This window comes from Sparus aurata, chromosome 5 (genome assembly GCF_900880675.1).
Source record: "Sparus aurata chromosome 5, fSpaAur1.1, whole genome shotgun sequence".
NCBI lineage: Eukaryota > Metazoa > Chordata > Actinopteri > Spariformes > Sparidae > Sparus > Sparus aurata.
The window spans coordinates 17,647,579-17,660,384 of record NC_044191.1 but is presented as its reverse complement, the minus strand read 5'-3'; the positions used below and the strand labels follow the sequence as shown (position 1 = coordinate 17,660,384).

Sequence of the window (12,806 nt, the reverse complement as noted above, 5' to 3'; positions counted from 1 at the left end):
ATATAACATATATAGATATATAATATAAAAGATAATATATATATATATATTATATATATATATATATATTAGATATATATATCTCATCTTATATATCTATTATCTATATTCTTATCAATACATATATATAATATCCTATACATATACATATTATATATATATATTATATATATATATATATATATATATTCAAAACTCACATACAGCCATATATACAGATAGTAAATATTGTATTCACATACAGTTGGTCACAATATTGTGAATGTGCCAGTGCTGATGGTCTGTTCGAGTCCTGCAACTTGACTGCAAAACTGTTTCAGACTCCAGTCGAGTTGCTTTGGAAAACGTTGAGATTCCCGAAGGCAGAAAAAGTATTGCTTTGTGTTTTATTGATATTTTCTGACTGAGAGGAGTCAAAAAAAAAGAGCCTTGGCTGTGGCCTCCTCTTCACCAAAACACAACCTGGGCGTGACAGAGTGCTGCCCGAGGTGTTCTCTCCTCCATATTGCTTTCAATATTGCTGCTGTGTCTAGTGTGGATGGAGCAACCAGGGGGAGCGGCGCCGCTGTAATTGAGAGGCGCTGACAGAGTTTAATAAGGGTGAGGGATTTAACAGGAGGTCGAGGCTGTTGCCGAGGCTGCTCTCGGTACACCGGCGGGGTCAGAAAAGATCCTGAGGGCCCAAGTGGATGATAATAGGTGTGGCTATGGTCTGCGGCTGGTAATAGGCACTGTCGATGTACAGGCCGCCTAAAGACAGGAGACACGAGCAACCAGGGTTAACAGGAACAGAAATAATCATTATCACACAATATAGATCCTGTTTCCGTCACTCTCAGGTGACGAGGTGTGAATGGATGTGCGATGTGCTTCAACCGTGTTATAACTGAAACTTTGAAGTTACAAATTTAAAGCAGGTGACATACGCTATCGTGACTGTTGAAGCTGCTCTCAGGAGGACTACATTTTCTATCAGCTCCCAGAACTGTTGAAGGTCGAGGGAAATAAGAAGACGCAGTGTAACGGTTCACATTTATTGACCCCTTTACTAAGGACAACAAAGTTAAAGCTGAATTCTGGGTGTTCAGATTTGCCAAAAGAGTTATAACACACTGCTCATAGCACCTGTCTATATGTGGAAGAGCCTGGAGCAGCTTTAACTTAAACGATCATTTAGATTTCTTAGTTCTGGCCATCATTTCTGTTTATGTAGTTTAATTAATGATAATAATGGATGGAGGTTTTGAGTGACAGATGCTTACAGTGTGGATAATAACTTGACTGTTGCATTTGTTTTCCAAATGCATCCGGCTCACCTGTTATTTTTGTTACTTGACTTCTTTTTAGTGATGTGGACGCACTCCCAGATCTAATCATCGTGGTGAGTACAATGTTATTATTATTTATTGACAGAAGTAATGCCCAAAGCTTTGAAAGTCTGGTCCAAGTAATAATAAACCAACTAATCCATTCAGAGTTTCTCGGTGGACACGCATTGGAAGTTAAAGATCAGGAATGAAGCCGACTTACTTTTATATGACACGATTAAGCAAGTTAAAAACAAAAATCACTTTACATGAGTCGGTGCAGGTCATATAATGGCTATACAAACATAACTACATACTCTACAGGCTATAGGACAACTGTCCAGTGTATAAAAAAGTAATAAGGCGGTCTAATGATGTAAAATACTATTTCATGATAATATATCTTGTATTCTGTAAATATTTAGGCCCTTTCAGACACAACATTGTTTGAGCTGCACTTGCTGCTGCCTTATGGCACATCTCAAGAAGTATTCCGGGAATAGGGGAAACATTAATAGAACTAAGTTACTACCAGGTAAAACACACCTTATATGCATACTTGGTTGGAAACATGATTTCACAAGGCCAACAGTGTTGTAAAGTTTATGGAAATCAGATGCATAAAATGTGTTTTTCCTCCATTTTGCCCTTCGTGCCTGCCTGACTGTCACAACACATAACTGGAGCTTGCAGAGCATTATGCTGCCCAGTGAGGAGCCATCACAGACCAGCAGAAGCCAAATAAAATAATTGGTTTCAGACGTTGTCGCAGTGTGTCTGAAAGGGCCTTTACCTCGATGTGTACATGACATGTGTATGATTCGTACATTAAACTTTCAGGAACCACCAGTTACTCAGCTGTTGACAAAAATATTCATTTATTTAACAGAGTATAACCTACAAACAGGTCAAAATAAAATCTCTCTCTGAAGAGAAAGTATTTTAACTCAACACAAAATGGCTCAAGTACTCAACAAGTAACTGTAAACTTGGACACTCAATATCCAAACAAAGGGAAAAATGTTTTCTCAGCGCAACCGATTATTGTAAACCTGTTTTTTTCTCTCTCACAGAAACTTTAAACAGCAATAGAAAACAGAGAGAAATCAAAATACAAAACAGCGATCACATCCATGAGCGGTTCTCTCGACAAAGCAGCTCTCTCATTACATCTTGCCTACATTTTCTATCTGCATACTTTCAGATGATACTTAGTATCCTACAGCTGCTGCTTCTTCAGTCCCTTACACTTGTAGTTACACTTTATTTATTAAGCTCCACTTTGAATATTCAGTAGTCAGTGTATGATGTTTTAGGTTCATATGTCTTTACCTCCCTACAGTGACTGGATTTTACTTTGCAATCATGGATGTTGTGTTAGTTCCCTACACTGTACATGTCATTATAAGTGCATGGTGGGTATTTTTTTTTTCAGTTCTCTAAAGTTTCTTGGCTTAACACACATACATGTTTTCTTAGTACTCAGTGTTTGGCAGGTGTTTCTTTAGTTCCCAGTAAAGTATGTTTAGTTACTTTTTTTTTTTTTTACTATTTTGTGTGCTGCTGGAGATTTCTTTTGTTCCTTCCATGAGGTTTTTAACTCCCAACTGTGAGTATTTATGAAGCTTTATACACTGGATATTTTGTACTTGGTGTTTTTCTTTTTTTAGTTCCCTACAGCGAACATTTAATTGACCACTGTAGGGAACTAAACAAATTCAACTACAGTAGTAATTATCCTTTCTGAGGAAAATAAATACACAGTGTTATGTTGGGAACTTAAAATCCAATAGAAGCTGTTTGGGTCCTTACAGTGTTTGATACAAAGGTTGTTTATTTCTGGCTTTGGTGACTATTTAGTTAATTATGGTGAATATTTTCAGTTTAGGGAACTATAGGGAACTTGGTTCCTAATGGAGGATGTGCGTTTCCTTACTATGACTATGGTCTTGATAGTTGATGTAATTAAGCAGACTTTTTACAGCTCCCAAAAGCGACTTTATTTTTGCTCTAGCAACTCTGTCTTTGTTGATGTTGGGTTATAATAGATTTGTTACCTTAGATTAGATATGTAGTAGGCTGAGTTTATTGTTTTTAGTTCTCTTGAGTAGCCAATTATTGCTCAGGGTTTCCTAAAGTTTATTTCGTGCTCTTACTATCGTATGTGGTTATGTTTCCTATTTCTTATTTGTTTGTGTAATAGATTTGATTTAATTCCCGACAGTAGATCTGCGGCTCCCTACAGAGTAATATTTACGTGACCAGTCCGACACACTGCAGCTCACTGAATGCTGAACTCAGTTTTCTCAACTCTTTCATGGCATAACAGTTTTGATGATCAAAGAGCTTATTTGTCAAACTCTGTGTTCACACACATAGTGAGGAAATGGCTGCACAAATTTCTAACAGCCATTTAAATCTTGCTGGTTTCCAGTGAAGCTCAGAGGGAACATGCTGTACAATAACGATGCTGCAGGATTTGATGCTGACGAGGGACACTGGACAAAAGTTTGTCGATGCCAGTGTTGGTTTAAAAACTTGTGTTGTGAACACAGTAAAAAGTCAAAACACGACTCAAATAAACTCAATTCTTAAGAAGGAGGTGAGGTGATGTGATGTGAGGGAGGGTCCTAATATGGGTAGAGGTGGGTGACGGGGTATGTTGTGGGGACTCTGATGACAGGGACAACTACTGAGGGCATTCGGGAGGGAAAACCTGAGGAAGAGCAAAGAAAAAGAAAGAACTCAAATGTTGGGATGAAGTGATGAATAAATCAAATGGATGGATTACTGATCAGAGAGAGTGAGAGGAAGTTTACCGTAGGGAGGGAGGGCACCTGCAGGGCTGTAACCATAGTGAGCACCAAAACCTGTGATGGAAATTATACAAAGTCTTATTCAGTTCAATTACAAATCAAAACACACAGAACTGCATTAATACATCATTTTGTTCCTCCTGTTGGTTTCCTACAGAAGTTTACAGGATATCTTAAAAATATATTGACAGATATCAGGGAGCTTAAATGGAAAGTTCTACCACAGGGGGTTATTTTTTAGTTGGCTTGAACATGAACTTGCAGTTATTCAACACTGCATGTATATCTTATGATCTATGGTCTATCACTGCAGGCTTTTTAATGAAACAAATGAAACATATCTGAATATTTTTGTAGCAGCAAAATAGATTCAGAAGACTGAGCAGCCTTGGAGAAGCTCTGCACTCTGAATGCTTTCAGGTAATTAATCATAATGCAATATCTTTCCATAAATAAACTAAAAAATAGATCAAACAAAAAAAAGTATTTTAACTTGATTTTGTGGTTGCAGTTAATTATTTTCATTATTTATTGGTTAGTTGATTATTTCTTTGATAATCATTTACTTTATAAAATAACCAGAGGCCAAGTTGACTTTGACATGTTTGCAACACTTACATCTGAACAGCACCAGGAAACAGCATGATACCCTCTTCTCTCTGCCAGCAGCTGGTCAGCTTAGCATAAAGACTGGAAACGAACCTCTAGCCTATCTGTGTTCAGGGTATTTCTAAAATGTCTAGCCTACATTTCCTCTTTTTGCACATTCAAAACCTCCTGGTTATGTTTCAGGTTAATAAATCAAATACATTATGGATCACTAACACAATAATTAAAAGATGAACTTGAAATCAAAACAAAGTAGATCTGTAATATACTAAAACTGTGCTGTTTAGTTAGTCTTTATATGTTAAATAATTAATCTTTAAAGGGGAGTATGGAGTGAGCTACAGCATTTTTTGTCTGGAATATAACTGGCTCACTCCTCATCTGAAACAACAGAAGCCTAATCAGACTTGTACTTTTCTGATGCCAAATTGCTGCTGTGCGAGGTGTTTTCAAGTAGTTTGTCATGTAGCTGGACTTACCTGGGGGGATGTAACCATGTGTGGGTGGGGTACTGATGTATGGAGCTCTGGGGATGACCGGGACTCTTGGAGGTCTGGCAGCGAGGGCCGGGAGGGTCAGCACCGAGGCTACAGGTCGCTTTGGCTACACAAACACACAGACACCCAACCAAGAACACATCAGCACTGTAACATGATGCTGTATCACTTGAGACTGATGATCAACACTTTACTCACAGGAGGATTGGGACGTTTCTTCTTGTTGGTTGTAGATTTGGAGCCAGAGAAAAGGCTGTTCAGGGCTGCTAGTGCTGCGCTGGCTTTGGCTACTTTCTTATTGGGACCCGTCCCCCGAAAAACCTGCTTGTCCACCTCCACCTGTTACAACACACAGAGATGAGTATGTCTTCTAATAAGGTTTACAACTAATGTTCCTTTAATGTTTATAACTAGGTTGAAACTTTTTAGAATCAAAGCTAAAACTAACAATTTGTTGATTCTATCTTATTTATCTTGTTTGCCTATTTAAGGCATCACACTGGACTAAGGAACTATTTCTTCCCAACCTCCATGAAATCACTGATTTAACAGTGTGTTTGTAGGACTGATGCATGAACCACTTGTACAGATTTGTTCTTAAGTGGCAAAATTCCAAAATGAATTAAGATGATATACTTCACTTCAACCAAGTGAAGAAAAATTAATATGCTGTCCACTCTGTTATCATCATCTTAGCTGCGAATTTAGAGTCATGCTGCCTCAGAGTCTGTGTGAGTCTCAGCTCAGTTTCATCATCTGTTATAACACCTCGCAGTGTAACATCAACTACTGTCGCCTGGCATATTCTCTAATCTAATAACACTGATGTCACATGAGGTGGTCAGATTTTTTTTAGCATCTGACTTCATGTTAAACTATTTCACAGTACAGCTCTGGTGACACGGCACCGACAGCTGTATTATTAATATTTTCTAACCCTTTCTTCTTGTACCATTAGTGACTCTGCTCAATTTGTCAGCTGATTTCTGACAGCACAACCTGAAGCTCTGCAGTGTGAAATTCTTTGTTACTGTGGGGACATTTTTGTGAATGAACCTTGCCCACAAATGGAGAAGAACAGGAAATGAATCTCATGAACATACACCTTTTATGAACAGCTGGCATTCATCAGGCTTAAAGGAGCGATTTACAACAAGTTTATGCAGTTGGCAGTTTAGTGAATTTGACTTCAAACACTCAAAAAAAAGTATGTGTTTTAGAACAAACCAACAAAACCAAAAACATTTTATTTTTACTCAAACGACAGATTGATCTCACAGTATAGCATTGGTTTCATGTGCAGCTGTCTTTCTGGGATTTTTTTCAGATGTGTGAAGATGTTTTGATATGCAGGAAGCAGCGAGGTGCCAAACATCAAACACGTTCCCTCTCTCATCAATTCCTAATAAGACCCTCTGAAAGGGAGACAAGAAATCCATGAAATTAAGAAGTGAGGGAGTGTGTGTGTCTGTGTGTTGTCCTACCTCTATGATGAAGCGTTTGTCGTAGCTGCTGCCGCTCTCTGATATCAGCTCGTATTTGAGGCCACGGCGTTTCTCATTCAGCTCCATCACTGGGTTTTTACCTCCTGCTGTTAGAATTGGACCTGGAGCTCTGGACTACAGACAGAGAGAGAGACACGCCATCTTACATTTGTTTTATTTCTAAATATACTTAAGTGGTTGTGTTTTCTCAAAGTAAGACATGATTTCCCAGTCCTTTCACAGCATGTAGATTATTTCAGCTGTCAACAGACAACTTTTTAGGTTTAACCTAATATTGTACGGAATGGCTGGATTTTTCCAGCAAAAACGAGGGACAAATTATGTACAAATGAGGCACAACAGGATTAGGCACCGTTTTCCCTGGTTGCTGAAATCACTCTAATTTTAGCTTCATCACTCTGGTCCCTGTTTGTTATTGTAATAACCTATGACGTAATATTATCTCTACATGAATCTCAGGAGTCTCCAGGACTCTGCAAAAGGTTGAAAAACTGTACTCAAATAAAATCTGAAACTCTGTTTTGAGGTTATGTCGTAGCAGAACAGCGACTGATTTCTCTCAAACCAAACTCAAATCTAAAGGGGACAGGTTTCAAAGTGTGGTCCCTAAACCCTGGAATATTAATCACATTAGTAGTCTGATTTTGTTTTGTATCGTTTACTATTTTTAACACTTTCAGAAATGTTGTGTCATATCATCATCTGAAGGATTAGCTTGGTGCTTGGCTTTCATTTTACTGCCAAAAGAGTATTCAGTGATTTCTACTGAAAAATGGATTCTCAAGCTGATCAAAGCCTTAGAGCGATGACAATATTACATTTTACAGGCAGCTGCATTTGTCCAAAGTGCATTCAACCTAGATGTTGTCCACATTAGCGGCATTCCTTTAAACAACTTAAATACAACAGAAGCAGCTGATTTTAGTTAAAAGATTTTCAACTTGTTTGCAGCTTGTTTTTTTGGCACATTCACACTTTAACTAGAGCATTTTGGAGAGTGGAATCTCTATCACATCACAGGTTGGTGACACTGATATTTCACAAAAGGCTGCTGTCCGTCTGTGCACCAGTCTAATCCTCATGTGCTTTTCTGTGTGTGTGTGTGTGTGTGTGTGTGTGTGTGTGTGTGTGTGTGTGTGTGTGCTCCCCACCTCCTGCGTGTCTGTGGAGGAGGTGATGGAGGTGGAGCTGGAGCTGGTGGACATCCTGTCATTCTTGCCTTCGCCATCTGACTTCTCGTCAGCGCTCAGAGAGTCTATGTCTCCGTCACCGCCAAGCACGAAGCCCAGAGCCTGCAGCGCCTGAGGAGGCAACAACACACACACACACACACACACACACACACACACATTCACATGCTAGTTTTTTACATGCTAGTTCTGCCACGCTCAGAATGGCCACCATCTTATTAGATATCTCTGAAGTCACCACATGCGGGAAATGAATCAAACTTGTATCACCTCTGACTGAGCTTTCCTTGAGCAAGGCACTCAACCACCTAACAGCTGCTGCAGTAAGGCTGCAAAGTAGCCATCAACAACAACAACAACAACAACAACACAAAGACTGGCTGTACTGGGCAGCTCTAACGTGTGAATGTGTAACTCAATGAATAAATGCGTGTGACAAAGTGTGAGCAGTCAAACTTAACAAGTTCAAAGCTTCGTCACAAAAAGAACATTCTCTCTCTCTTCACTTCAACCATTTCTTTGTGTGAGTTAATGGTCAAGTTTTTTAATCATCTAACGCCTTCGAGTACAAAGTCAGTGACAAAAAAGGGGGGAAGGGAAATGACTGATCAAGTTCTGTTTTTGACGCTTTGAGTTAAAGGAATTCCTTCCTCTGGGGAACATGAATGTACTACATTTCTTGCCAATCCAAAAACTGAGATATTTCAGCATCTCTCCACTGACCATCAGAAACCGCCTTCTGTAGAGCCGCCAGTGTGACTAAAGGTCGGTATGCAGATGAAAGGACCTGACTTTTGATTCTGCTGATCATGGACACTATTGTCCCACAATGCAATGCAAAATAAACATGGAGGAGCTCCTCCACCTTAAATAAGTTGTGAATTGTAGGATGGTATCACTTTAAGAAGAGCATGTGGCATTTATTTTGATGCAAATGTGTCTTGATTGAACAATTTGAACTCTGTTGAATACCTTGAGGGCTACTTGCAGCTTGGCAGTTCTCTTGGAATTCCCGGTGGCCTGGTAGGTGGTTCCCTGGATGTCCACAGACATGGTGAAGACTGGAGCGTGCACTGGGCCAGACTGAGACAGCAGGCGGTACTGAAGACCCGGGTGGATCTGATTCAGACGCATCAGAGCGTTCATGGGGTGGTTTGGATCCGTCATTCTCCAGTCAAGGACTAAAGAAAGAAATGGTTTTGTTGCCTTGGCATTTTTTAAAATGAAACCTTTATTATCTTCTGAGTTCATATTACATTTAGGAAAAGGTCAGCTGTCCCTAAGCGAGCAAGGCAGTTGAAACAATAAGAACATAATAAAGACATAATCTGAACAAATTCTGTCCAGTTTGCACGTGAGGAAATCTTGTCTCAAGTCGATTTTAAAGTGTTGAAGTAACAACCTTCAACACCAAAACTGAATGCAAATAAAATCAAGAACATTTGAAAAAGTCGTTTTGAAGTCATGAAAATAGCTAACTGTTTGGAGTAAGTTAGAGAAATCACTCCAGTTTGATGGTGCTTTAAACTAAAAAGCACATCTCCCAAATTCTTTACAGATTCTCTGCTAATTAAAACATATTGAGTATAAAACAACTGTAGGGTAGAGTCCTTTAAAACAAACAGGTTTTAATGTTGCACATTTTCCGAGTGTTCAAAGCGAAGAAAACAAAGACACTTATAACCTGAATAATACATGCTGAGCTCTTGTGCACAGACTCCTTCAAAGGTCAATCTCCAATGATAACATAAGAGTAATAAGCAATAAGACAGATGGCTCAGGAGGTCTCCGAAGTCGTTTGATTGGCTGAGTGCTCTTCACTGTTAATAACCAGCTGATGAGACTGAGATGACTGACACTGCCCTTGGTGTTACAATGATGACCCAGTCCCAGTCAGAGACCCTTCACACCTCCACACTGACAAGAGATGAGGAGAGCTCTCGGCCTCCCCAGAGCTCCCCAGCAGTAATATCTCGCAGATGAATTGAAAATGAAACCGTGACACTTGGTGACATCTATTATAACAAAGCTGCTGACTCCTTAATAAGATGCTTTTTTCCCTCCTGCTTCCAACTTTGTCAAATGTGCTTTTAAGAGACAAAAGATTACTTTCAATTTGTTCAGTCTATAAACACGCTGGAATAACAACAATACAAACTGAGTCAAAATGAGTCCTGGTGTTGCAGACAGTCATAACCTTCAACAATACTGTATTATGCAGAACTACCACTCACATAATGCACTTGATTTCTGCTTTCAGAGATGCTTTTTCTGGTGGAACTCTTAAAGTCATAAGGGTCAGAGGGGATTCAAAGTTAATGGGCATCAGATTCCATTGTTCTTTCTGAAGGTAACTTGTTTTTGCGACTGTATGAGACTGTTTTTACAAAACAGTAAAAAGAGAGCAGAGTTAAAATATAGTATAGTATTGTACTATTAATTAATAGTAATGTCAGTAATCTGCAAACAACATATTCATATGTATAACCATAACAGCATTTGCAGTTTTATACTGAAAGAAACATGTTACTTGTCCTGAAGTGTACGTACAGTTTCTGTAAGGAGGGGATTTTCACAAGAGCGATTCTTATTTATTTGGAAGGGATACCCTTCAAGTTTTTTGACAGCATCTGGCTCTTGTCACTGTTAAAAAACCAACAATTGCGTCTCAAGCGATGTGCGTGTTTGTGTGTGTTTCTGGCTGTCTCGTATTTGGAAAACCTATAAAAACAAAAGAAAAAATGACTGTGACCCTCTGTTTCACAGTTCCATCTCAAAGCAGGAACAACATTATTCCTCTATCACTTTGACATGTTTACAACTGAGCGATTGTGCTCCTGTGGGTCAGCAAACAAGTCATGGAAGGCAAAGACGCACTGGTTGCCATTCACTATGATACACTACACAGTATAAAACCAGTGATTGTTGTGTTAGATGTCCATTTTTCACTGTCAACACGCTAGATCTGTCAGACCCAGCTGTTATGGGGCTAATATCATGGAGACTGGTATAAAGGTGAAAAATAATTAAGAGCTTTTTCTTTGGAAATCTTTGAAAGCTTCAGTTACTGATTTTCAACAATGACAGACTTGATGATATTGGGTTAGGCTATTATTCAGTGTTATCATTTATCATCACTCTGTATAAAAGCATTATGTAAAAAATCTTGTTATGTTTAACAAAATGTTCTGTTTTTCTTTTCTGTTTGAGCAACTGAACAAAAGTCTTTCATGTAGTTTGAGAATATACGAACTACCATCTTGTCACTGAGAGAATATTTCATGTTAGTGAAGCGTACAGCAGCTTTTGTCCTGCAGTCACTGTGTGTAATGACAGTGAGCTCCTGACAGGCACTTAAGACTGAAGGGTGGTTCAGGATGAATATGGATGGAGATGCTGTGTAACAAGATGAATTTGAAGGTGCTGACGGACAGGTGCTGGGAGGAAGAGGGGGAGGTGTTAATGCACCGTGTGTGGTGAGTGTGCATGTCCGTACACTGATGTGTGTGTGAGTGTGCGCGCGCATGGTGGGAGTCAGCAAGATAATTACGTGGCAGCAGCCTGCAGTATTAATCCCTCTCTATCTCTGCCTTCCATCGCCTCCTTTGAACTGGAAGCAGATGAGAGTTGCCGAGGACGATCGTCCCAGTGAGGGCTGATTTAATTACTATGACGCAGACAGACAGGACGGAGAGACTCCGAGGGACAGTGAGAGTGAGTGAGCTCCGGAGAGAGACTACAGAAGATGGAGGCTGTAGTCGTCAGTCTGGTCACAAGTGAATTTCTTTGCGGTTGGAACGTCAGCTGACCTCGATCTGACCCAACTAAGAGGTGTACTCTGCAAGTGAGAGCTACACAGCTCCCGCAGTGCTTGAAATCACTGATAGTAGCCGTGCCTCAACCAGACCTAATCTACATTTATAGACATTGTTTGGAAACAGTGACAAAGTGAAAGTTGTTGTCTGTACAAAAAACGTGACAACGAGATAAGAGAAGCAAAATACATCAGCAAAACAGAGCAGGCAGGGGTCTGTGCACAATGCTGTAGATGTCATGTCTCACGTTGACAGCTCCGGGTGACGACGTGTCGGCCGGGAATTATGACAAAATTAATAGAGCAGAGATGAGAAATAAGATTCAACGCACTGCCACAGAACAGAGTCAGCACTGATGCAACAGCGATGCACCTCACAGAGAGCGGGTGCTGACTGATAACTAACCTTGAACTTTGCTAATGGTTAATAAAGAAATTAAAGGGCACGGAGCACCTTAAGGGTCATGGTGGGAATAACTTTTCAAAAGAACTTCTTTACAGAAAGGATCTGCAGATACTACAGAAAGAAGAGATGATGTGACCCTTGGGATGATGCATTTATTGTTCATTAAGGCTTTCAAAAGGCCAAGCTCAGACAGGATACAGACACTGGCTGAGAGTATAGCTGCCGCTGCTCTGTCTGGACCTGCAGAGTGGAGCTGGAGATGGTTAATTCTCCGACCACTGTCGCATTTGTGGTTGCATCTTTAATGCTTCTGATATGGCTGGTGTTGCACTACTGTAATTATTCCTTTCTCCTAACATTAACAAAGAAAGCATCATTAATTGTCTACTTCATAATACAGTGTTATAATAAAGCTCAGCCTTTTTTATGGAGGCAAGGAAAAACATTTTAATTCTTATGCAAAACCAGTTAAGAAAACAAGTTCTCACTGGGACTCTTCGGAAGCTCACTAGAAGTACAGTGACTGTCTGCAGGTATGCATTAAACACTCACATTTAGGAAAGCAATGATGGAAAAGCCTCAAATAAGGGAAATCACGTCTTTATCAAAGTATTCCTCTGATTCTTGTAGACCAATAATGAGGCATGTTAGTTGTTTTTCTT

General features: G+C 39.6%; 1 protein-coding gene across 2 annotated transcripts in view; it reads right to left on the bottom strand.

Moving 5' to 3' along the window:
* Nucleotides 1-201: 201 nt before the first annotated feature.
* Nucleotides 202-12,806, bottom strand: part of LOC115581707 (spermatid perinuclear RNA-binding protein-like) — a 77,776-nt gene continuing 65,171 nt past the window's right edge. The window contains exons 12-18 of one of the 2 annotated variants that reach the window (XM_030417010.1): nucleotides 8,897-9,105; nucleotides 7,886-8,035; nucleotides 6,714-6,848; nucleotides 5,428-5,568; nucleotides 5,212-5,335; nucleotides 4,127-4,177; nucleotides 202-750 (exon numbers count right to left, since the gene is read on the bottom strand). In XM_030417010.1, the coding sequence (XP_030272870.1) occupies nucleotides 662-750; nucleotides 4,127-4,177; nucleotides 5,212-5,335; nucleotides 5,428-5,568; nucleotides 6,714-6,848; nucleotides 7,886-8,035; nucleotides 8,897-9,105 (899 nt within the window). In that variant the 3' untranslated portion in view covers nucleotides 202-661. Of the gene's footprint in view, nucleotides 751-2,168; nucleotides 4,024-4,126; nucleotides 4,178-5,211; nucleotides 5,336-5,427; nucleotides 5,569-6,713; nucleotides 6,849-7,885; nucleotides 8,036-8,896; nucleotides 9,106-12,806 lie in introns of those variants that run through there. The other variant, XM_030417011.1, reaches the window with a different exon arrangement.